Raw genomic sequence first — 25,582 nt, 5'->3', positions numbered from 1 at the left:
CAATCATTTTAAAAGCAAAAAGACTAAACATCAACGTTTGAGAATTATAATAATAAAACCCAGCTTGATTCGTTTTCCACCTGTGTAGAACTCATAATAAAGATTTTATAACAAAGCAAGCTAGCTTAATTTCCACTGATCTGTTCTATGTTCTGATGGCCCCATTAATGATTTTGATTAACAGTTCCACACGTCTGGGATGGTTCTGGTCATTTTAATGACATCTTTTTGGAGCTATTTCAAGGTGGATCAATATTGAATATAAAACAATCAGTTTCTTGTAAAGTGCAGAAACACAATAAAATGTTACATTGTGTTCTTGAATGAAACTAACCAGCAAGGTGGATTTTTAGGATTTAACCATCGTGCAAATTCCTCGGTGTCTATGTGTTAGTCTCTGAAAAAAAAGGTCCCATTGGCATTTCAGACTGCCCAAGGAATGAAGAGTGAATTCTTAATGGCAACTCTGAAACTAATAATGGCTCAGAATGAATGAAAAGGACCACAAAATAGTTTTTTTTTTTAAATCAGAGTTTATTCTGAGTTTTCATTTTTGGATAACCAAGCAGCTCTTCAAGGAGAATGCACAGAAGAGTCATTCTGGCACTTCTGGATAGTACGTAAGATTTTTTTTAATAGTCACATTCAGTCTGCTTGCTGAGCAAGATCAGCCCATAGGATTCCAGAGTTAATACGTAACCATATATACAAACAGCCAAGAAAACCATAATGGTGGCTAGTGGCCAAAGGGATGGAACAGGGAAGGGGATTGCTAAAGTGTCCTCTAGTCTATCTCAGCTAAACAGAATCCACGTCACAGGTGAGAACGAGAGAGTACACAGAGTTGAAATGAGAATTCTGAGCACAAATGGGCACTTGGCAGCATGCAGTTTAAAGAAAAGGGGTATCGTTTAATAGCTTTATAAAATCCAGGCTGTTCAATGAAAGAAATCAAGAAAAACAACAACGAAAAAAAGCAAAATAAGGGACTGTCTGTTGTCACTGTAAAAAAGGCACTTGGAGTTAATGGGACCAGAATTGAAGGACTGGCAGCTGATAAAAACTTCAGTACTATTTCATTCAAAGGCTTGGATATTATGAGATGACACTCAGGAGTTCCTGAAAGCAGATACCGAAATAAACCACCGAGAAGCAGAACAGATGAAAATGAAGGAATAAAATCCTTACAACCAAATTGCATGTGTGTGTGTGTTTTAAGCAAACCGGAAATGAAACCTAACCAAAGCAAAAATCTAAGCAAAGTAAGACCAAGAAGCAGCGATGCATAGTTTCCCCTGGAGATGATGCGCACCTCGAGACACTAAGTGCCAAGCTAATTTCTCAGTAATAACTTCACAGGAGCATTATTGTGATAGAACGGATTCAAGCAATGCAAAGAGTTTCATCTGTTCCCAGAATCTGGGGGAGAACTGAGGTTATCAGCGGAACCTAGTGACATCACATGTGATGTTTTGGTGTCCTCGGGGGTGGACACAGCAGGTTCGTGGGACGACATTGACATTCAGACACTGAGGTCAGCCATCTCCCTGGAGGTGAGGCATCCGTTAACATCACCTTTTCTTCTGAGTAAGACCTTCACTTCCTCTCTGACACTTACACAGCCAACGGTAATGCAGAAAAAACGTCCACTTCCCTTAGTGGGAGAGGTTCATCTTCCTTCACAAACAGGTAAGCGATTCTGTAAGAAAGGATTTTTGGCAACTGTATCATATTCCCCTGGGGGGTGGCTCTGTGGTCACTCATTTGATGTTGAACGCCATCAGGGGCCTCTCCTCCCGTCTCTGCCATGGGCTCTTCTTGTCTTCCCCTTGGTCATCGTCGTCCTCTTCATCTTCCTCGTCCTCCTGAGCAGATTGCCTCTGGTCAGGACTGGCCATCGGCTCCGGGGGGACATCGGAAGTTCGTTTTGTTGTCTCCTCCTGTAGGCTGGGCAGCTGGCCGCCGCTTCTCCGGCCAGAGCTGTCCAGCAGGCACCGCAGGGCACTGTCCTCAGGGGTCCCGACCGTGGTGCCACATTCACTGCCGCTCTGGTCCATGTCGTCCAGGTACATGAGCTGCGTGTAGGTGGAGCTCTCTGCGGCCCTTGGCTCTTTCTGTGGATGCTCCTGGACCGGTGGGTGGCTCTGCGGCAGAGATAAGGGGTCTCCTCTTCCCTTCCGGGCAGATTTTGGTTCATTCATATCCACGCCAGAATCCAAACTGGCATCATTACTTCCGTTCCTCCCAGCTCTTTGGAGATCAATGTAGGAATGTCTGACATGTGCGTTGGACCTACCATCCAGGGAGACGAACCACGCCCTGGGGTGAGGGAGGGGCTTCCCACCCCCCAGTTCCAACAGTGCCTTTTCGGTCAGGAGCTGGACCTCACTGTTCATCTGAGCCAAGGCTGCGTCATTCAGGGACGCTGGGATGGAGAGGGACTCCGACATGGACGCACTCTGCGGGGCCCACTCCCGGGCGCCGGCGTCCTGCAAGTGTTGCTGTGAGATCGCCTGGCAAGACAAGGGCTGGGCTTGGGTCTGAGAGGAGGGGTGTGGGAAGATCCCTGCGTGAGGACTGGAGAGCTCAGCCTGCAGTCTTTCTATCTCGAGCTGCTGGTCAGATGGAACGACCAGGGGCTGGCCTACGTAGGAATGGTCCCCTGGGAGTTTCATGTAATGAGCTGGGATGACCAAGGCAGGTAGAACTTTCCTGTAAACGCTGTCATTGACCTGGTCCACAGAACTACAGCAGATCAGCTGGCCGGGCCTCGGGAAAGAGGTAGGTCTTTCCAGGTGGTCCACTGAGCGCGACATCATACATTCAGTAGGTCTGCGATCCAGCAGCTGCTCTTTTTCTGGAGATGAAGGCGTAGGGTACTTATGTTCCTGAATGGTGAGCTTACTTCCTGTGGAAATATGGTTAACGGAGGCCTGACCGTCTCTCTCTTGCTTTTCAAATAAGGGCTGTGAGAGCATGGCATTGTAACTCCTCCTGTAGTCACTGCCGCCAGGGGACTCATAGCCTTCCCTCTCCATCGATTTCCTGGGCTTTAAGGGGAAAATCTCCACTGACTTATGGTAATCTTTTCCCAACGTCCCGCTCGGTGTCAGGTTATCAAAGGAGATTTGGCTTTTATCCTCCTCCTTGTGGGACAGGAGTTCCTCCCGAGAGCTGAATTCCTGTGAGGTGCTGTAGGAGAGCTTCAGCATGGGCGTATGCATGTCTGCTTCCCCGCTGGAAGACATCACTTCTAAATGGACTCCGCCCATCAGCTCCTTTGAGCCTGGGACGTCCAGGCGGCCCTGACTGGTGACAGAGAGTGGCCCGGGGAATTCTGACTCCCGACGAGAAAACAGCAGGTTGATGTGTGACATGGAAGTTGACTGGTCTCTTTTGGAACTCTCCAGGGTGGCAGGGAGTTGCAGTTTTCTGGGGTGCTGGCGGGGCTTCAGGCACTTCCGTCTGTGAGCAAAGATACAAACCTGAAGGTTAGAGGTTCTCAGAATGCTGAGTTTTCAAGTCAAAATCTCATTCTCAATTCTCGCAGGAAGAAACAAGACAAAACAACTAATGGAAAACCAGAAGCCTTCTCACCCCACACCCTCAGCCTTATTTTGATTCTGAGGGTCTCAAACTGCAGCTTTCACCCTGAGAACATCCAAGTTATTCATTCAAAAGTGGGTGCCCCAGAGTCGGCAATAAACATTCTTGCAAGCCGAACAGACAAGGCATCAAAGTAAGAACAATTCTGCTTTGTTCTTGAGAATATCACCTCTTAATTACCATTTAGGAATATTCTGAACGAATCTTCGTGACGATCAAACTTTTTTAATGACTCCTTCCTAAGAAACATCATGCATGCATGCCTCTCACGTCCTGTGTTTGCAACTTACATGACATACATTTGGTTCTTACGTATTTTCTTATGAGAAAAAAAGGACCTCGACTCAGAGAAGAGACCTCAATATCAATGCTTGTGCAAGAAATTCCAAATTTAAAAAGTTAGCACCCCGACTGGTGAAACTTTACCTGCAATAGTACAAAAGGAGACACAGCAAAACCAAAAGTATGAAAGCCATTCCTCCCAAGATGGCCAAAAGAAACACCGTGTGATACGTGGTGATGTCCTGTGTGACAACGGGACCTAGAAGGTCAGAAACGGGCATTTTAGATTTGTGAAAGCCTTTACATAAAAAGAGGGATTAACTAACTGAGAGCGTGACGTTTTTCTTACTCTTCTTGGCTGGGGCGTGGAGCAGGGCCAGCAGCAAACGCATCACTGTGTGGCTGCAGCATCACCCTAACCTCCCTCAATGAAAAGGGATCCCCATACCATCACTGAGCACTGTGAGCACTCAGAGTCTACGTGTAGTGACCATGTCCCTCCTTAGCCAGGAGGAGAGCTGCATCCAGTGCCGTGTTCATCATGCTGAATATGTGGCCTTTTAATACCAGAAAACTGGATGCATAATCATACAACGAGTGGGACTCGTCGACTCAGAGACCTGGCCTGAACACCTGAGGATTTTATGATCCCGTGGGAGAAAAAAAAATCATCAGATTTTATCCTCACTTTCTCTGGGCAATGATTACTATGTAGAGAGCCCTTGGCCGAAATAAATCGGTTGAAACATAGGAAATAAATTCCCTATGACTTAAAAAAAAATCTGCAGCTCCTTACAGGGGCATCGAGAGTTTCTAAAATGTCTCCCATTTACAAAAAATAAAATCTTCCTCTTTAGCACCTCTTCAAAATGGCAAGTCTGAACTGGCCGCAGACGTCTTCAGAGCTTACAGACAAGCTTATCAGAGGCAAACACGTTTTCTTCTTAATTTACATTGGGAAGAATCCCAAGAGGCAGTTTAATTTACTGTTTATGTTCAATAGTCGTAAGAACCTATCTTAACGTCCCTGACAATGGATTGACATCGAAAACAAAAATCCCCCCAAAGTACAATATTTGGGCACAGAAGTATTGGCATCCAGGTATCCTGGCAGGGCACCAAAAGATGAGAAGGGAGGAGTGTGGTTACACATTCCCTCGGAGTAGCGTGGTTATGATCACCATAAACACCCATTGATTGATTAATGTTTGATATTCTAAGGGATACAGTTCTTCAAAAATCTTTAGAAGGAGCTATATCTCTTAAAAGCTACATGAATCCAGGGGGACTTGTTGATTTTTGAAAATAGTGACATCACTTAAGTTCAAAAGATAACAGCATTCTCTCCTAACTATAAATCACTTCAGTAGGAGTGAGTGGGAGTTAATATTTACAAAAGATGGAAAAGTTACTGACAACTATACATGGCCTTAATTGTTCAGAGAAACTTTCTTTTTTTTTTACGTAGAGACCACCCCACAGACATAGGTAATGCCCTGGCAGGAGTCACCAAGAAATCTGGGGTACCCATAAAAATCATTTACAAATAACTGAAGCTTGGTCCTTTTAAGCACTTAAAATGTTATTATTTAACTTCTGCCAGTGGAAATCTTGATAAAATTCATAGCCATATTTCACTTGCTTCTTAGCCAGAGAATGAAAGAGAAAGCTCTAATTATGTTCTCGTTGGTTTCAGGCTCATGAAAGCAGTGTCTTGTTTTGTGATTTGTTTTAATAAAGGTGACAGGTGTGAGGATACCAACAGATGTGTTTCTACATTAAAAGCCACCAGGGGCTGTAATCTGTATGCTTTTTAGAGCTTTTCGCCTCTTCCTTCCCTGCTCTCAGGAAGCTTGGTCAACCTACATGGAGTCATTCTTTTTCCCTTCATTACAAAAGCATCTATTAATCTGTCTCATGATGGGAAAACTGAGAGCCACGGTTGTTTGAAATAGATCGAAAATAAAAGTTAACTCTAACGTGTGGGCTTTGTGGCCTCTACGTTGGTGCTTAAGGAGTATCTTTTCTTTCTTTCCTTACTCAGAGTCATATTCCAGGCATTCCAGATTTGGAGATGGGGCATTTCTGAACCCGGTGCACACCTACATGGCTACGAGACCATTCTTGTAAAGGGAAACATATTTCTAAAACCCAGAAGTGAAGTGACATATTCTCAGGATGGGAGCCTAAAGTACATGGAACAGATTTTTCAACCCTCATCTTGGATTGACTTCCATCAAATTAGTCACGTTGGGAGTCTAAGTGTTCATTCCAGTGAAAAATCCATCGCTAAAATATTCTGGACTCCCGTTTTGGAACAGCTTTCATGGGTAACTGACAAGAGACAACTTTTAATCCTAGCACATTTTGGCCTAGCTCAATTACTTACTCTATTCACCACATGTGGAGGCGGGTGACTTTTAGATGCGTTGAAGAAAAATCAAAGGGACCCTCTGAGTATAAAGAATGGCCACCCACGAACAGTTTCACTAATGAAGACTATCCAAAGGAGGTAGGTCCGAAAGGCATTTTGAAGTAATAGAAGCCACCACTGGAAAGACTTCTTCTAAGGTGACTATTTTGAAAAAAAAACAAAACAAAAAAAACAAACAAACCAATTCTGGAACACTCAGAGGGATAAATCAGGGCGGCTAGGTTAGAAAAAATAAACTTTTAGTCACACTTTGAACAATACAAATTAATTCACATATCCTAAGTGGAGATGAATATTCTTTTAGACATAAAGTAACAGGCTTGCTTTTAAGCCTTTCAGAAATGCTCATTCCAGGTTTTTGCCCCAAGAAGCCTCCAATGAATGGTGACTTTTTGCTAGCTCCTCTGGTGAGTGCCTTTCGCTACACGTTCTCTTCCACCAGGCCACAGCTGTTTCAGGAATTAGGGAGGAGGTTGAAACCACCTCTGTGGGCTTCAGATTAATAATTCCCCATGGCAGCTGTCTGAGCAAGACAGAGACTGGAGAAAAGACTCTTTCCTATGCATTCTTCTTATCCCAGATGGGAAAGTTCCAACCAGAACTTCCCCACCCCCACAAAATACCTTTGTCTCATCGTTTGATTTTCACATTTCCAACTGGTTGGAGGAAGATGTGACTCCCTGCTGAAGTCACTCTCAGAATCCTACTTAGCCTGAAACCGCAAGAGTCACTCTCCATCACTGCAGGTGTTGGGGATGCTGTTACCTGGACTGGGAGGAGACATGGCTGCCACCCAGTACCCCAGCTGTGGGGCAATGTACGTCCACGTCAGCTGGCTGTCCTCCTGGTGCACAAGACCGAGACCACTCTTCAACCACGTTCCTGTGGGATGCAGGAAAAGAACTTTAGCCAGAGGCACGCAAAACTCCTAGTTAAGGTTTGTACAAGTCACCTTAAGTGTCACGTGTAAAACCCTTGAGAGCCCAAAGGGTCCAACCGTCGTGGAGGGGCTGCATTTCACTTTCTGCAGAAATTCTTTTCACCTCCTTTCAGTAAAGAGTTGGACTTTCATTTCTCTTTGTCTTCCTGACTAAATTACTTTCAGCCTCTCTATCACGCAGCCCTGCTTCCAAACACAGATCATTTTAGCAGAAGCATTTGGAGGTTACGACTTCTGCCATCTTGGCCGATCTCTTCCAGAAGCCTTTGGAGTTTTGAAGCAGAATAAAGGTAGCATGAAAAAGGTTGGTGGGAGGGGAAAGAAGAGGGGAAACTCCAGCGCTATTTATGTTCTTCATCCTCAAGCAAATAAACGGATTTCCTATCCGAAGTCACAGACTGGTGACATCAGAGTTACTTCAGGAAGCTTTAAAAAATACATAGACATCTTGGTCCCACCTTGCAAGCTTGGCTTAGTTGAGTATTTTAAAAGCTTCCAGTTGGTTCTGATGCTGGGAGACACCGAGTAAGCCCAGGGCGGTGCTGTCTTTCAGTTACTACTTTAACTAGTATTTCACATTAATGAGCACCTACTACAAGCTAGCTAATCACAGTGATGTCTCTTATATATATTACCTACAGTTCTCACAACGGTCCTACAGAGTAGGACTTATTTCCCCCTTTTGGACCGGAGACTGGTGAGACACGGAACTCTTCTGAGGCCCCCCGGGGTAGAGAGCAGAGCAGGGGACACTAGGTCTGTCTGTCTCTCTGTCTGTCCTCAAGGCCAGTGCTGCTTCTTCCGCTCTGCCCTGCTGCCTCTCCCACAAAGCTCGCCAGGGCTTGGTAACTTTTTCACTTTGTACGGTTCCCAGGAGCAGACCCCATTGCCCAAGACTCTGGCTATCACCTGTCTCACCTGTAGAGACCCGTGCTTTGAGGTGGGGGTGCAAAAGAGAGTGCTGGCTGGGCCCCCCAAGGCCTGTGCGCACCCCGCCGACTCAGTAGCCTGGAGTCACAGGTACCTTACACCAGGCTCCAGCTCTCCTCTGGGCCCACAGCGCTCCGCACCCACAGGCCCACCCCCTGAAATGGCTGTGTGTGGAACCCTGACCCCTCTAGGCCTAAAGGCTCCAGCTGTGCACCAAATATGCCACCTTCCAGTCTCCAAATCCTTGCCTTTCCCAGGTACACACATCACTGAGATGCCAAGAGTGGATTTCTTCCCCTCCTGAGGAAATAAACAATACTTTGCGCTGCTTCTAGGGCCTCTCCGTTGCCATAGCAACATTCAAATACAGCGGATGGAAAGGTGCCCCAGCCCCGCCCTCCCGTCCCTCCTCCCAGCCCCCCCCCACGCCCCCGCCCTTCGCTGACAGCAGCTGAACCAAGAAGGAGGATGGGGGAGACCAGGCAGGTGCCTGGCATTGTCTGACCTCCCCACGCAACGGGCTGGATCATGGCGCCAGGGCATTTCAATTCAAGTTTGACGAGACTATAAGATGGAAGTTTCAAAGATGAGCACGAGGACAAGGATGCTCAATTCAGCTTCACTGGCTGAAGAGCATCCACCCAGAGATGGTTCAGTCCCTCCAAGCACCACTCTCCACCGGGCTGCTGAGGAAAGGGAAACGGAGGGCGTTTGACAAGTGCAGCTAGATGGGTTCTGTGTTGGGTCAGAAAGTTTTCCTGAAGGCAGAGAGCAGACTGTTTGTTTGCCACCACTTCCGGTTTTCCCCTGGGGGTCCCGTGCTATTTAGCTCAGGACTTCCACACCCCACCGCCCTGCCCCCACACGGTCTCCCGCAGGAGCAGCCCGGCCAGGCTCTCCTATCAGCCAGGAAGTGGCCTGCATTCTTTTGGTTTGCAGTTTCCCCCAGATTAGATTCTTGAGTCACTGCTCTTCAAGGGGAACGGATACTAGGTTAGGCTTACGAGACCCAGAGGAAAAGAGCTGGAGCCTCAAAGAGTCCTGATTCCTGCTCAGTCAAGGGCAAAGCTCCCTACCTGGATGGGCCACATTGCCTTGGCTTTCTACAACACAGCCAAAACGGGCTTTTAAAACACTTCCCAGTTATACTGGGAGGGCAAATCTAGTGGGCAGATACACAAACACACACACATACATAAACACACACACACACACACACACACACACACACACGCACCCAGCTGACAGGACCCCAAGTCCAGCCTGAGGGCCCATGTGACGCTGGTGGGAGCTGGGAAGATGGAACACAAGCTGCTTTGGGAGCGTAGGGAGGAGAGTGCCACCTGGGGCGGGCAGGGAAGGCTGGGGGTGAGTCGGTCTCTGAGGAACAGTCAAGCTGTCACCTGAGGGTGGGAGGCGGGAGGGAGCAGCGAGAAAGGAATCAGAACAGCATGTACAAACACAAGATGCCCAGGGATGGAAGGGGAGGGCTGGGCAGGGCTCCCAATGCCATCAGCAGTGGGAGGCCACCAGGACTTGTAACTGGAGGCGCAGAGGAGGTGAGGTCAGAGCTTTCTGACCGCCTGCCCTTCCAGGTGTGGTGCCACCCACCCCTCATCCTGCTCTTCTCAGGTCGGTTCTCAAAACAGACACTTTTACCTGAGCCTGCGACTTTGGCCCCCAACGGTTGTTCCAACCTCACGTGGTTCTCCTCTCTTCCAAAAACCTACCCATCTTTCAAGATTCAAGACACATCCTGTGTCTATCCTGAGTCCCTCCAGCATGTGTCTCAGGGGTCCCAAGGCACAGGTTACTACCTCATCCATTTTCCAGAAACCTACGCTGTCTAAGTTGCTAACCTCTTGTCCAATGTCTGATGTCCTCGGCCAGTGTGGGCCTGTGTCCTGTGCTCCTTTTGTCTTCTTCTCGGCATCTAGAAATATCCTTGGCGTGGGAACGAGGTAGTACCCGAGTGTGAAAGCCAGACGTGCAACCCCCCTCCCCCAGTAATATCAGATGACCTTCTGTGCAGGGCTGGGTGTGGTTGGCAGGAAAGATCTCCTTACGGAAGTGCAGCTGAGATTGGGATTCTGCCCTTTCAGACTAGAGGGAACTAAGCCAGCTGGGAAAGAGGCATTTATTTTGGCCTAAGTTTTCCACAAAATGTGCATGTATTCAGTGAATCAAGGGTGACACTGTCTTAGGATTCAACAATCATGCTGTTATTGGCAAAAGCCTTGTCCAAGCTTTCTGTGTTCTGCGCGAGGAAATTCACTACAGGGAACACAAGAATTAATGAATTGTGTACTAGAAACATATGCTTCTCATTACTGAAATCCTGATGGTGTGGGAAGAGGATGTTTTCCCACCTGAGCTGCACACACGAGAGATTCTTGTCTTCATGGCCAGGGAGCCAGTGCTGGGAATCTTCACTGGTGATGGGACAGAAGGACAAACAGACCTCTGTAGAGTCTCTTCTGCTGAGTAACGTCATATGACTGCTGGACCCATGGCCAGGGTGCAAAGATCAGGTCCTCCCTCATCCCCGTGGGGGCCTCGGCACTGCTCAGACAGATCGGGGAGGATGCAGGTTGCTACTGCTCTGTGGAAAATTCCAAGTGGGAGGCCTCCTGCTTTTTCTCCTTTTGTCTGCCCACCTGCCTCCTGGGTGGGGCCAGCCTCTGGGTACTCCTGAGTCAGCACAACTGCCCTGAGGGCTGTTCAGGTGAAACTTGTCTCCTCTGCGGTCCAGACATGAGGGCAGGCCCTAAGGTATCGCAGCACGACAGGGCTTCCTGATGGTGGTCTCAGGTGTCTTTTGACGAACAGGCAGTCCAGGCAGCTGCTGGGACACGCAGAGTCTCCAGGCTGATCCGCTGGTGAAGGTGCGTGGGCAGGAGGACCCCATGCTTTCTCGTGAAGCACAGCTGTGACTGCCCTGGCTGCCCGGGGAGGGTAGCCGGCTGTTAAGTGGGTGAGGCAGGAGCAGGCAGGCTGGGGACCACGAGCATCTCTGTGCTCTGTCTCTTACCCCTGGCATATCTATTCCTGGGACTGCACGCGTGTGAGGGTTGCAGAGACATGCCCGGCATCACCGGGGAACGAAACTCCACGTCACTGAAACTTCTAGATCAGCAGTTTTCATATAGTTTTTAAAGCATTTTAACACTCTTTACTGGAATCTTTATATTAAGAAAATTAAGAAATTATTATAGAAAACAGATAAAAGACAGGCTTCTCTGCAAACAGGTCACAAGAACCCTCCCACCCCAACCCTGCAACCCCCGGGACATCACCTGAACACAGTTTGGAAGTTATTCTTCCACGTAACTTGTTTCCCAAAGTTTGAAAAGGCAGTTTTACATAATTCTAAAAAGTATCATTTACTTCTGCCTTATAATGTTGAGTATAGTTTTGATTTTTCACGATCATTCAGGGTCAGGATTATGATTAACTGATGTTGGTCCTAAATTCCTGATGCTCTTAGGTCTCTACTGAGGTATGAAGTTGTTTGCTCTTATGCTAAATACTCCCACCCACAGCCGCCTTCTCCTTCCTTCCCCGATTCCTTCCACACTTCCTCCCTCCCCTCTCTCCCTCACCCTTCCTACACGCTGTCATTAGCATTTCTGTTATCAGCTTTGCTCCTTCACCATCAACAGCCCCCAACTCCCCACTAGGGGCATCTACTACTGGGAACCAGATAACCCACTGTGTGAAGACTGCATCTAGAATAAAGTCCGCAGGCTGCAGTGTGAGGGATAAAAGCAGACATGGAACAGAGATCCTCTGAGTCCAAGCTCAGTGTCTTGTTTCTTCAGTACACACCCTGAGATCAGTTTTTGTCTGAATTTTCATTCTCTAAGAGTGAAACCTTGCACATTGGAAAGATTTAGAGATCCTTTCAAGGATAAATGCTTTGTTAAAAAAACTATCCTCATCTTTTGAGACAGTGTTAGTTATGTATTTAGCTGTCAAGATCTGCTGGGGGTATAAAGCACCATGAGTTCTTAACTTGGAAGCTGCATTTAATCGCAATGATGATTGCACACAGTAACTGACAGGCTGAAAGCTATGCCTTATGCTCACCTGTGAGATCTGATGGGGTCTCACAGCAATCACCAAGGCTGCTGCTTTTTTGCTTGGTTACCAGGCAAGAATGAAACCAGCTTTTATTTGCAAAATATAAAGAAAAGTGAGTTCAAAACAATAAGGTCTTACTATATAGCACAGGGAACTATAATCAATATCTTGTAATGGCCTATTATGAAAAAGAATATGAAAAGGAATATATATATATATATATATATATATATATATATATATATATATGAATCACTATGCCATACACCAGAAACTAACACAACATTGTAAATCGACTATACTTCAGTTAAAAAGAAAAAGTGATTTCAAACTGTAAACAAATGGCTATTAAAGGGGAAAAGAACTCTAAAATATGAAAAAAGCAGAAACATAATGTCTAACTTGAAAACGACCTCCGGGGTTCAGCTTTACCCTGCTTTTCCTGCCTGGCCCACTTATTCTGCCTCGAAGCCTTGCCAGTTCATCTCAGCATTTAGTAACAAGCAGAAAAGTCTGTTATGATGAGCACTGTTGATTTTGAGAAGGAAACTAGAAGTGAAAACCTGCATTCTAACAGATGATGAGTTGAAGCTGGCATCTGGCACCTTAGCCAATATACAGAGAAACAAGTCATTGCTCTTACACTGGGACTCGTGACCATGTCACACCCCAGGACACTGGGCAGATCCAAGTCCAGCACAATCAAGGGCCAACTGACCACATCGATGACTTGCCTGGATGAAGATAAGCCCGCCTGGGAATTCTAGCTCTGCCCCTTTCTAGCTGTGTGACCCCAGGACACGCGAGGGTGGCCCCAGCTGAGGAACGGAAGGTCCTTGGTGGTCTCACAGAGCCCAGGGCGCAGTCCTGGAGCTGGTGGCTTCACACTTCCTTTGTCACGTGAACAATAAACGGCCTCATCACTTAAGCACTTGTAGTTGGGGATTCTACTTTGTGCCACTAATATATTCTGACTGATGTATTTTTCCCGAAAGAGACAGGAGTGAGTTCCACTAGGTCTACGAACTGGGACTCGAAGAAACTCCACAGACCCTCAGAAAACTCATCTCAGAAAAAGTTCTGTGGGTTAAAAGGTGAATATCACACTGAGAAACAGAGCCATTTCTATTCCAACAACTTAGTTGTTCACTGAGAAATATTTGGGAACATTGGTGTTGAGAGGTGAGCCACATGCATGCACGACACAGGCACAAACTTGGACAGTAGGAACCTCTGGTGGTCCTGCCTTTCAGCTGTTGGTTATGGCCAGTGACCCTCTTGCTTGGGTGGTGGTGACTCCTGCTGAATGATCAGGATGGTGTGGGCATTAGCTCATCGCAGGGCTGTCTCCTTAAGAGGCATGTATCTCTCAGATCCATAGCTATTGTTTACTATTATTGCTGCTACTTACAATCACAGGGCCCCCCCGAGATTCCCAAATACACTGGATTTCTCTAGAAACTGGCACTGACTTATTTTCCAGGACTACCATCTGCATTATCTTAAACTATAACTTCTACTGCCTTTTTCTACCAGCTGTACGGGTAGAAGTGTTAAGCTCTGAGTCTATTTTATTGCATGCTGCAACAGAACTTCAGCGGGACAAGATCACCTGTGAAAGTCAGAACAGGAAAGTCCACCAGCCCTTATGTCCCGTCCATCAGCACGGCAGAAACAGCAGCAATGCATATTTTTATGATATTGTGGAGTAGTCTCCCCCCCCACCCCCAAATTAAAAGCTATGCCTTTCAATAGCTGTGTTCCCGTTTTTGGAATTACTGTTTGTGAACTCTGCGAGGTGGATACATTCCGTGTTAATCACACAGCAGAGTGTTTCACCTGGTGCTCTATTATCTGATGGCTCCTGTTGAAAGCAATGGAATTGACGAGTGAAAGTTACGTACAGATGGTTGGATTCCTGCAGCTTTGGGCAAGTATATCTCAGGACCAGTTCAAATAGAAATAAAATTAAGGGCAACTCACTATCACCGATGACCTTCTGTTCAAAGCATAAAATCACAGCTATATTGAATTATTAGAAATTAAAACAAGAAATGAATCAGTGTTCAAATACAACATGTTCCCTGGGTATTTTTAGGGTTAGTTTTGAGAAATGGATTCTTAAAAATAAATTTAATCCAAGCCACTGATTTTTCCCCCTTTAAGCTTTAGCTGAGCTATCACAAGACTCACTGAGACAAATTTTAGGAGAGAGCAGTAATGGGAAAACCATAGGATTCTGGCAGAGTTATAGAAAGCTCATGCCTTAAATAGGTAGCCAGAGGTATTAGGATGCATAACAGCCTTAATAAAACTTAATGAGAGAATTTTGAGTTTACAACAGGTATATATCAATTTCCAGAAAGCAGTATCAGCGTGCAGGGTAATTAAGCCCATTTGGAGAGAAATTCTGTTCATTACCCACTAAATCCAATATCCATCTTGCAATTACATGTCAGAAGGGATTGGGTAGGGAAGGCAGATGAGGATTATGGGGAGCACAGCCACTAATCCCCAGCATTAAAAAAACTTGCTCAGAATGAAGGGTGGCATAAAAGACAAGTTGATGAACATCTGGACGGAGGTGGTAAGATGCTCTTAACCACTGCTTGTAAAAAGAGCTCATTACAGCGGAGATCTTGTTAACATGAAGATTCTGATTCAGTGGGTCTGGAGCACAGCATGAGATTCTGCATTTCCAACAAGCTCCCAGGCCGTGGACCACTTTTGAGTAGCAAAGCTCTAAATTATTTTCACAGTTGTGGGCATGACGATCCTTTGAGAAAACCCCGGTACCATTTCCCACAGTGTTGCCGGGGTGCATCTACTGGGTGGCCAGCGCTTGAAGCAATTTCAGGAATATTTCCCTCAGGAATATTATTTCAGAAATAATCCAGTCACTTGCCAGACTACTGACCAGTAGTTGACAGCCATTTAAAGGAGGCAGTGCCTCTCCGTGAACTGGCTGCTGCAGGTCTGGCTAAATTGGTTCCAATCTTCAGACTTTGCATTTACCTTTTTTTTTTTTTCTGCCTAGAATGTTCTGCCTGCAAGACATTCCCATGTTAGGCTCCTTGGTGTCTCTGGATCTCAGCTCAGATGTCATTCGTCCAAAGGTTCTGAGCAGCCAGTCACCATCTCTGACATCACCCCACTTAACCGTCTTAAAGCACTTACGCCAGTGAAGTAAACTGATGGTCTGTCTCCTCCATTTAGAACAAAAACCTCATGATTACAGGGACCTTCCCTGACTTGTTTTGTCATTGCTTTATCCCAAGAGCCTTGAACAGAGTGAAACCTGGCGCAAAGAAGATGTTCACTGTCTATTTGCTGAAATGAGTAAAGTGTTCAGTTTTTAAAAAGGGAAGCCAAGAACAGAATTCCACAGGAGATCTTTCAATTTTTAAATGTTGGCAGTAAATTAAAACATAACAAACAAATAAATACCCCCGAATCAACTGTATGGGCCAAACAAAACACATCTGGGAATGGACTATGGTTCTGCACCCCCAGATCCAGTCCATTATTCTATTAAAGCCACATTAAATCTTGGCATAGAAGCAGGAATGCACAAAATCTGATACCCTCGAACAGGAAGGGGATTTAAGTCTGAAGGAAATCGCTTTTTGCATCTCCCCTGCTCCATTCCTAGGATACTGGGCATATGTATCAAATACTCCCCTGTGCTAAATTTTGGCTTCTTTCTGATTAATAAAGAACATAGCCCCCTACTTCCAGGGTTTCTTTGAGAATAGTAATGAAAAGTGTTGGTCTATGGTCATACCTGTTTTGCTAATGAATAAGCCCAGCTGAGAATGAGTAGACAAAAACATCTTTTCACGAACGATCCTGTTTTTCTTCCCCTTTGATCTAGGTGAACTTCCCACATGTGAAATGGCCAGGCTGCCACGTACAACTCCTCTATGGGTCGTAATGCAGAGCCAGCAAGCACGCTTCTGCAGAAATCTTTAACAAAACACATCTTGCGTGGGCTGGGTTTGTTCAATGTGCGTGTTCTGTGTATGCATGTGCGTGCGCATGCATGCAAATCATTTTTAAGGGGTGATTCAAGAGAAGGGGCAGCAAGAACCAAGACATTAAGAACTTAATACACGCCTGGCAATGCACTAGGTGTTTTATGTACATTATCTCTCTCAAGTCAAATTAAAAGGCAACATTTATTCTGAACTTTGAGTCATTTGGAAACAGGGAGACAGCAATGACATTCAGAATGTGGGATAACTTGCAGAACAAGAGTACTGACCAATCAGACTGGATGTTCTGGCAAACCAGCTACAAAGCTTCCTTGGATGAGACTGGGTATTAAATTTAAGGACACGAAGACTTCATGGTACCCGTCCTTCTCCCTTACATTATGCTTTACCCCCAAAGCACAAACTAAACATGGGCTGAATAAGAGCAAAGGTGATTATAACAATAGCCAACATTTATAGAGCACTTTGGCCAGTACCAGGCACTGTTGTAAGGGCTCTCCATTCACAGCCACTCTATGAGGCAGAGGTGACAGCTATTATTATTCCCATTTTATAGGTGAGAAAACAGGCCCAGAGAGGTTAAAGGACTGGCTCAAGATCAACAGGAACCAGTGTCCATGTCCAAGCTGTCTCAGTTGCTGGGCTACAGGCCGCTTGTGTTCTATCCACTCCTGCCAAATGCTGTACAATGTGCAATATTCAAATCTATCAAAAATAATTCTACCTTTTAATTACCCATTTCAGTGGAGATAATTGAAAACAGAGGCATTTTAAAAAATACTCGGTTTTAAAATAAATTATGGCAGCTTTGCCTTCGTGATTATTTTTCACCCAGGCTGATATTAGACCGATCATCTGAGATGCTGTGCTTAAGACCCAGGCCAAGCGGCAGCAAAGCCAGAAAGCTCTGAGGATTCCAGGTGATGGGGGAAGCCAGCTGGGGGATGCACACTTGCCACAGATAATCTACAAAGTAGATATTCCATAAGTGGTAATGAAGGGCTGACTGTAACGTGAGACACTTACTTTTAGGCGGAACATATTGATGTATACGCTCTAAGGCCACAAAATGAGCAAAAGTCATTTGTAAAGCTTGCCAAAAATTGTTTCTGTTCAACTCAAGCGTGAGAAGTTCTCATTCTGTATAAAATGACCCTTTAGGAAAATTAAGTCTCTCCGAATAGGGTTTGAAAACAAAAGTGGCCCTGAACCACAACTATAAGATTGCTAGTATGATGGTCTTCTTTTCTGAAAATTTTCATTTTTTTTTTTTTGGTTGTTGCAGGAATTGCGGGGAGTGGGGGGCGGCAGGGGTTCTGCAAACACAAAAGGCTTAACAATTTTTAGGAATGGATTAGTATTACAAGAGTGTTTTTTGAGTTGCTAGGCAACGTCAGAAAGCAAATGTCCATGTTCTGAGATCACTCAGCATTCGGTCTCCCCATGTTTTCTGTGGCCTGACTCCATTCCACTTGGGCAGCAGGAGTGGAACATCACAACTGTGATGCTGATGGTCCATGGTGACCAAAAGATACCAATCTGTGTCTCAAAAACGGACCACAGTTTGTTGGCCACCTGGCAGCAGAGATCTGTGGCCAGACAAAGTTTTCGCTGGACTGGTGTTTGTCCAAATTAAGTCCTGCACCTTCAGAGTTCTCTGTGTTGCACTGCTTCAGTCAGCTTTCTTTGCAGGTAAATTACCTTTTCTTCCCCCTTCTATATATTGAAGAGAAGCCCGATTCACTTTTATGGGCAATTTTAACATCTGGAAATGCAGAGACTCTTTCCTTGAGAATTATTTCTTTGTTTCTAAGAAATTACCTTCATCCTGGCAAAATCCATTTCAGATCAATTTTCTTTCCTTCTTTTTAATGGAGGTACTTGGGGTGGAACCCAGGACCTCATGCATGCTAAGCATGTGCTCTACCACTGAGCTATAACCTCCCCGCTCAGATCATCTTTCTTAAAGACAGATTGACATTATGCTTAGATAGGTAAGTCTGCTTGCTTCTTTGATTCCCTTAACTACTGAGTCTGTTCTTTTTGGAAAAAAAAAAAAAAGATAATGTGTATTGTTCTAAAATTAATATCACACCTGTAAATACACACTTAATTGTTAGAAACATGAACGCCCTTCTTTCGTCCTAACTTTTGCCCACCCAGTGCCATGGAGACCCCTCTTGTAATTCACTCACTACACCTCTGCATGGCAATATACCATCTTCTATGTAAAACATGTGGCTCATGATCTACAGAGAAAAGGACACCCCAGTAATACTATTTTCATCTTCTTAAAGTTACAGACATAATTCGGTGCTTCAAGAACTCCCATCCCTTTCTTCCCTGGAAAAACCATGAGATGGAATCAAATCTTACATCTGTATTTTAAATCAAGTTCCACCTTCAAGAGCAGGCTGGCCATGACTCACCTAAAAGGACTAGTTCAAATGAATACAGCATCAGCAGTAATGTTCCCCATCTGATGCAGAGACAAATCCACCGCAGGGCAATTAGGAGTGAGTATTCCTGAATGCCTGACACACGTGAACCATGCAGCATAGGAAGCTGGTTTAGCATATACCATTTCTATAGCAACGCACACGCACTCTGCAGGCTGTGTTTTGGGAAGGCAGTTAAAACTGGATTCTACAATGGAGCTTCCTTGGAATCTGCTTTTCCTTTCCTCCATCTCATTAGAAGGAGGGTATCCAAACCAAGCACCCTAAGTTGTTGTGAAAAAGCAGAAACTTACCCCATAGAAGAGCTTAAGTTGTGATTTCTCTGCCACTCAATGTCAGTGGGTCACTCTCAGTGCAAACCACTGACCTGGTTTGCTTATTCACAAGCGGCCGTTCCCCAAGGCACTGAGTCAGATTGCAGTCTGACAGCCCAAAGTGCGGGACAGCCATCTGCTGTCCCATTTATAGTCTAAGGAGAGGGGATGTCTGTAAGAGTGAGCTGACGTCTCATCTCTTACTGTCCAGAAAGCCTCAGCTAAGATGCATTCACCGTGACCAACAAAACTGCATCTGCCAGACCAGGGAAGGAAAGCTGCTTCCTTCAGAGGTCAGGCTGGACCCTGGATACAGCTGACAAGATCAGCCCAGCGCCTCAGACATGCCTTGATGCCAAGGACACGGGCACGGGCGTCACACTGCTTTTCCAAAGACAGAGCACCATCAGAGGTCTCAAGTTAGGGAAATTTGCTAATGCTCCAGAGGAAAAGACTAATCCTCACCAAACAGAGCCCTCGCCACACACTTTAACACGACAGCTTTTTGCACAGCATGTAAATGTGGCACCATTTTTGATTCTAATATGTACAAGTCAGGCTTTTTAAAAAAATCATTTTTGGGGAGAGAGTATAGCTCAGTGGTAGATCGCAGTGCTTAGCATGCACAGGGTCCTGGGTTCAATCCCCGGTGTCTCCATTTAAAAAAAAAAATAAATAAACCTAATTACTCCCAATAATACTAAAAAAAATTTAAAAATAGCAAATACCGGTTGGGAACCATAGCCTCTGTCGTAACTCCTCAACTCTGCGGGGGGCAGGAAAAGCACTCACAGACCACACACGAACAAAGGGCATGGCTGAGTCCCAGTGTCTTAGTGCATTTGGGCTGCTCTAACAAAATCAACTGGGTGGCTTATGAACAACAGAAATTCACTTCTTACAGTTTGGAAGATGGCAAGTCCAAGACCAAGGTGCCAGCTGCTTCTGTGTCTGGAGAGAGCCCTCTTTCTGGTTCACAGATGGCACCTTCTTGCTGCGTCCTCACATGGGGAAGGGGCGAGGGGGCGCTCTGGGACCTCTTTCCTAAGGGCACTAATTCCAATCTTGAGCACTCCATCCTCATGGCCGAGTCACCTCCAAAGGCCTCACCTCCAAATACTATTTATTTGGCGGTTAGGATTTCAACATACACATTTTGTGGGTGGGATACAAAAATTCAGTCCACAACACACAATAAAACTATTCGGGGGGCTTACATTTCATAAAATTTTCATGCATGATGAGATAGTCTTCCTCTTTTGATTCTGTCTTCAAACATTTAAAAATGTAAAATCCATTCTTAACTTTCAGGCCATAGTTTGCTGACCCTTAATTAGATGGAAAATTCTTAATGGATTCACACATTGCTATTTCTGGCTGTTAAACATTTTGAAATTGTAATGACTTTGATTTATCTCAAAAGCAGATAATTTAAGGTATTAAACTGGTTTGAAGTGATTATCCTATCTGAATTAATTATAAAGAGCAGACAGTAAATAGTGTTACATGCTTAAGATGTGTTCCTATTTTTTCCTGATCTTATAATACACTCTTAGAACTTTTCATTTTACTGCAATAATTTAATTTCTACTTAAATAAGGACATTTTTGATCACATATAATAATAAGTATAAAAACCCCTTATGAAATATGTAGGTTTCTATTGAGTTTAGTAAGTTAAAGAACATATGGTTTCTTTGAAATGTCCATCCAATCTTAAAGTTTTCAGAAAACATATTTTAATTCATTTGATCATTTTTGAGTGACTATTCAAACACTGGCTTTTCTCTGCACACATACAATCTGTTAGAACTAGGAATTAGGCAGTTACGTTTTTCACTGTAGATGATAAGTTAAAAAAGAATGCCTAAATGAAAATAGATCAGCTACACAATGGAGACAAAAGGTTCAATGCCGTGGGGATAATTTGCAGAGAGGAAGGGGAGAATTAGATAACCTACATTTTAGAGACTTCATAACCATGCACATTCCTTTGTTTTCACTGATTTCCATCGTTTACTAATTTCCTTTTGCTCCTGTAATAAATTACCACAAACTGCGGGACTTAAAACAACACAGATTTATTCTCTTACTGCTCTAGAGGTCAGAAGTCCAAAAGCAGTCTCACTGGGCTACAGTCGAAGTATCAGCAGGGCTGGTCTTTCTGGAGACTCTGAGGAAGAATCCATCTCTGTGCCTTTTTTCCAGCTGTTCGTGGCTGCCTCTGCTCCTTGGCTTGTGGTCTCTTCCTCCATTTTCAAGGTGCATCACTCCAACTTCCGCTCCCATCATTATGTTGTCATCTCCTCTGATTCCTCCTGAATCCCTCCTATATGGACTGTTGTGATGACAGTGGGCCCATGTGGATAATCCAGGAGAATTTCCCCATCCCAAGATGCTGAACTGAATCACATTTGCAAAGTCCCTTTACCATAAGGTAATATTCATAAGGTCCCAGGATTAGGATGTGGAGATATTTGGGTTGGGGGGAAATCATTCAGCCTGCCATATAGATCCGAAATTATTTTAAAAATAAACTTTTGTTGCTTGTGAGCTGTTTACAAAATAAACTGATGAGAGCAAAGATGCTGCTTCTACAGACCTGTGACAACTGCAATGACAACTGCACGACTCCCAAGCAAAAGCATCACTGTATTAGGAACACAGCCTTTTATACCGCTTTTCATCCATATTCAGATCTGTTCATTCAGAAATGAAGAGGCAGGAAGGAGCAGGTGAATCATCACAGTAGGGATGGAAGCTCTAAGATGGAGAAAAATCCAATATAGCTGTTCTCTCCCCAGACGAGCACTGAAAGCATCATACTTGTATAGATATATAGATACATGTTTACTATAAGTATATAGACATGTAAAAGTAAGTTCTAGGTATAGAGTAATCTTAAGTGCAAATGTTACACTGTAATATCTTAAACTGCCCTGAACCTTAAAACATCTAAATGCTTCTCATCTGATCCAATCATCCAGCAAAAATTTTAGTTGGGAACCTAGCACATGCCAGGAACTGTCCTTGATCATGAGGATTCAAAGATAAGGAAGACTTGGGGAAGACACAGATAATAACTGAGAAGCTGCAAGGCTGTGTCCTCACATATGTCTAGTACCACCGCTAAATGTACAATGAGCTTAGGAGCGGCCAAATTACTGTTCAGGGCATGGAGAAAGGGATTTCAAAGGAGAGCTCCTACTCACAAGTGTGACGAGCTATGAGAGACCTAGGCTCCTCCAGGGAAGGGCAAATGGCTTGGTGTGGAAGCGATGGAAGGTGTGCAGGAGACAATGGTTGGAAGTGAGCCAGAGATCCGGGTAAGGGCTGGCTCTGAAGAGATCTGTGTGCCATGTGAACGAGTGTGGACAATGAGAGGTTCTGAGACATCCTCTGTGAGAAAAGGGTCTGTGGTTTTGAAAGACAACCCAAGGAGCAGCACAGAAGACCTGGTGGAGGGAAGGCGAGGTAGAAGATAGTCAGACGCTGCTGGAATTGGCCAGAAAAGAGGGAAGAGTCTGAACCAGAGGTGACACAGAGGAGGAGAGGAGAGGAGGGGCTGGAGAAATACTGACTTGACATCCACAGGACCTTGCAAGGGACTAGACGTGGCTGTGGGTAGGGCAGGAAGGAGAAGCAGAAGAATAAACGCGGGATAACTCCTGGGTTTCTACTTTGGTGGTCTGGTACCCTTAGCCAAGAGAGGGAACATGGAGATGGACATGTATAGGGGCTGAAATAAGGGAAGCCAACAGGTCTGTTTCAGCATGTGAACCTGAGTTTCCCACAGGACATGCGCGGACAGATGTCTAATAGACAGAAACACAGATAAGAGATCAGATTTGGGTGCACAGGTAGCTATGGAGATGTGGAAAGCCAGGAGGTGCCCCAGCGACTACATATAAAGTAAGTGAGGATCTGGGCTTAGGGCAGAGCCCAGGGTACTGCAGGAGAGGAGGACCCAGGGGACACTGAGTCACTGAGCCAAGGGAAGAAGGTCTTCATTTCGAAAGAGTGGAAACCATCTCACGCTGGACAGATGTCCAAGAGGATGAGGAGGTCGCTTGATTCTATGAACATGCAGCTGCTGCTGAACTTAGTAACTGTGGTTTTTGGAGAGTGGATGTGGACTGCAGGACTGCAGTGGGTCAAGAAATGGAAACAGCACATAAAAATCCTTCAAGAAATCTGAGCTAAGAGGAATTTGGGAAAGTGGTTTAGATGTTATGGTTTGAGAAACACTTTCACAGAATGGGGAGACCTCTGCTCACTTAATAAACTTTTAGGATGTACTAGGTACCAGGCACTGAACTCAGCTTCTTACAGATCTCACCAAATTTATTCCTTGGGGTGGTTAATTTGGTGTGTCCACTTAGCTAGGTCACGACACTCAGCTATTTGACCAAACATGCCTGGATGTTGCTGCAAAGGTATTTGTAAGATGAGACAAACATTTAAATCAGTAGACTGAGTAAAGCAAATTATTCTTCAAATATGGGTGGGCCTCATCTAATCAACTGAAGGTCTTAAGATAAAGACTGACCCTCCCCAGCTTAGGAAGAGGAAATTCTGCCAGCAGATGCCCCTTTGGATTCAAACTGCAACATCTTCTCTGGGTCTCCAGTCTGCTGGCCCACCCTGCAGATTTTGAACTTGCCAGGCTCTACGATTTCATGAGCCAATTCCTTAAAACAGAACTCTCTCTCTTACACAAACAGATGCACACATAACACACCCACCCACACAGCCACATCCTATCCATTCTGTTTCTCTGGAGAACTGCGACTAATAAATACACTCTTCATTTCACCTTTAGGTACTATTGTTATCCCCATCTACAGTTGGCCCAGAGAGGTTAAGTAGACTGGCCAAGGCCACACAGCTAGTGGGCAGCAGAGCTAGAATTCCAATCCATTGTGCCTCAGAGTCCCTGCCCTGAACCACATGCTCTGCTTCACAGCACTGCCTTGGCATGCTGGGGGACGACCTGGACAGACAACAGTGACAGGGAGATTACACGAGGGAGGAGAATTGACAGACGCATGTCTTGCACAAGTGAGGAAACAGGTGCAGGTGATCTGTCCAAGGTGGGACTTAGAGTTTTCCAAGTGGCAGACTCAGTGCAAGCTTTCCCCTCTCCTTCGTACTTTCTGTCCCTGCTTTGTTGTCCACATCCTTTCCTCCCTTCAGAATTCCTATCTTTCTCAGGGGTTCTCTCAGGCACACCCCCTCAAGTCACTTCCTCTTGGGAGCCCAGGGCTCCTTACATCCTGACCAGGACCACATGCCTCAAAAAATCACCAAGTCGTGAAGAATGGACACCAATGATAATGTGCCCATGTGACTTAGTGTATCACATTTCCTTCTAACGACGTCAAGTTTGGTGCATCTGATAAAGTCAATGACTTCTACACAAAGAATTATGCAGTCTGTTAGCAACTGTTTGGAAAGTAAAACACAACAATCCTCTCCTCCCCAACTCCAGAAAGCCCAACAAGCATTTATTTCCAAATATAAATTCCTAAAACTAGAATTTGATTACCGAAGGAATTAGGTGTCTTTGATTTGATACCAAAAATCTGTCCATTATTTTTAGGATGGTCTATCAGTTTAACATTCTGTACTGGGTTTTTTGAAAACTGGCATTTTCAAGGGGAGTATAGGAACCAATGTGCTGTCAAAATCCTAAGCACAAGCATGTTCTCTCATGTTCTTATTATGACTGTCAACCGGAAAACTTCCTGGAGGAAAATTTGGAAATATGTATCAAAAGCTTTAGAATTCTGTATATCTTAAAGTCAGCTGTTTCACTTCTAAAATTTTCTCCCAAGGCAACAACCACGACTGTGTATAAAGATTTCACTACAAAGATACTTATCTCAGCACTGGTAAGAAAAGTGACGTCTTTTACTTTTTGAGGGGAGAGGGAGTAATTAGATTTATTTGTTTCTTTATTTTTAATGATGATACTGAGGACTAAATCCAGGACCTTGTGCATGCTAGATGTGCTCTACCATTGAGCTGTACCCTCCCCACCTTGTGTAATTTTTTTTGTTTGATTGATTTAGCAGAGGTTTTTTTTTTGTTTCTTTTATTTTTTAATTAAAATTTTAAATTTCTTTTTTTTTTTAACAGAGGTACTGGGGATTGAACCCAGGACTTCATGCATGCTAGGTATGCACTCTACCACTGAACGACACCCTCTCCTTGATGTTTTTTCTATTTGCAGGGGATCGAGCAACTGAACTATGACATCTCCATGTAAGGGCATACTATGCACTCTTAACGTGGACACTGTAGAATAATAGTTGCTATGGAAAGACGTTCGTGACATACAATTGGTTTTTAAAGGCAAGTTATAGAACAGCACATAGCATACATTCCCCTTTCTGTTAAATACATATTTTTGGAAGGCAGCCTCCAAAAGGGCCCAAGATGCCCACTCCTGGTGTCCACACACCTGGGCTGCACCAGTATTGGGCTCTGTGACCAACAGTATATGGAAAGAACTGAGGGGAGGCCACTTCGACATTA

At 44.9% G+C, this 25,582-nt stretch overlaps 1 protein-coding gene across 4 annotated transcripts in view; it reads right to left on the bottom strand.

Moving 5' to 3' along the window:
• Positions 1-517: 517 nt before the first annotated feature.
• Positions 518-25,582, bottom strand: part of FAM171A1 (family with sequence similarity 171 member A1) — a 123,793-nt gene continuing 98,728 nt past the window's right edge. For 3 of the 4 annotated variants that reach the window (XM_074358456.1, XM_074358458.1, XM_074358459.1), the window contains 3 exons: positions 7,088-7,204; positions 4,033-4,147; positions 518-3,465 (listed from right to left, as the gene is read on the bottom strand). In XM_074358456.1, the coding sequence (XP_074214557.1) occupies positions 1,761-3,465; positions 4,033-4,147; positions 7,088-7,204 (1,937 nt within the window). In that variant the 3' untranslated portion in view covers positions 518-1,760. The remainder of the gene's footprint in view (positions 3,466-4,032; positions 4,148-7,087; positions 7,205-25,582) is intronic. The other variant, XM_074358457.1, reaches the window with a different exon arrangement.

Source organism: Camelus bactrianus, chromosome 35 (genome assembly GCF_048773025.1).
Source record: "Camelus bactrianus isolate YW-2024 breed Bactrian camel chromosome 35, ASM4877302v1, whole genome shotgun sequence".
NCBI classification, from domain to species: Eukaryota; Metazoa; Chordata; class Mammalia; order Artiodactyla; family Camelidae; genus Camelus; species Camelus bactrianus.
Note: the sequence above shows the minus strand (reverse complement) of the source record. Positions and strands in the feature narration are given on the sequence as shown.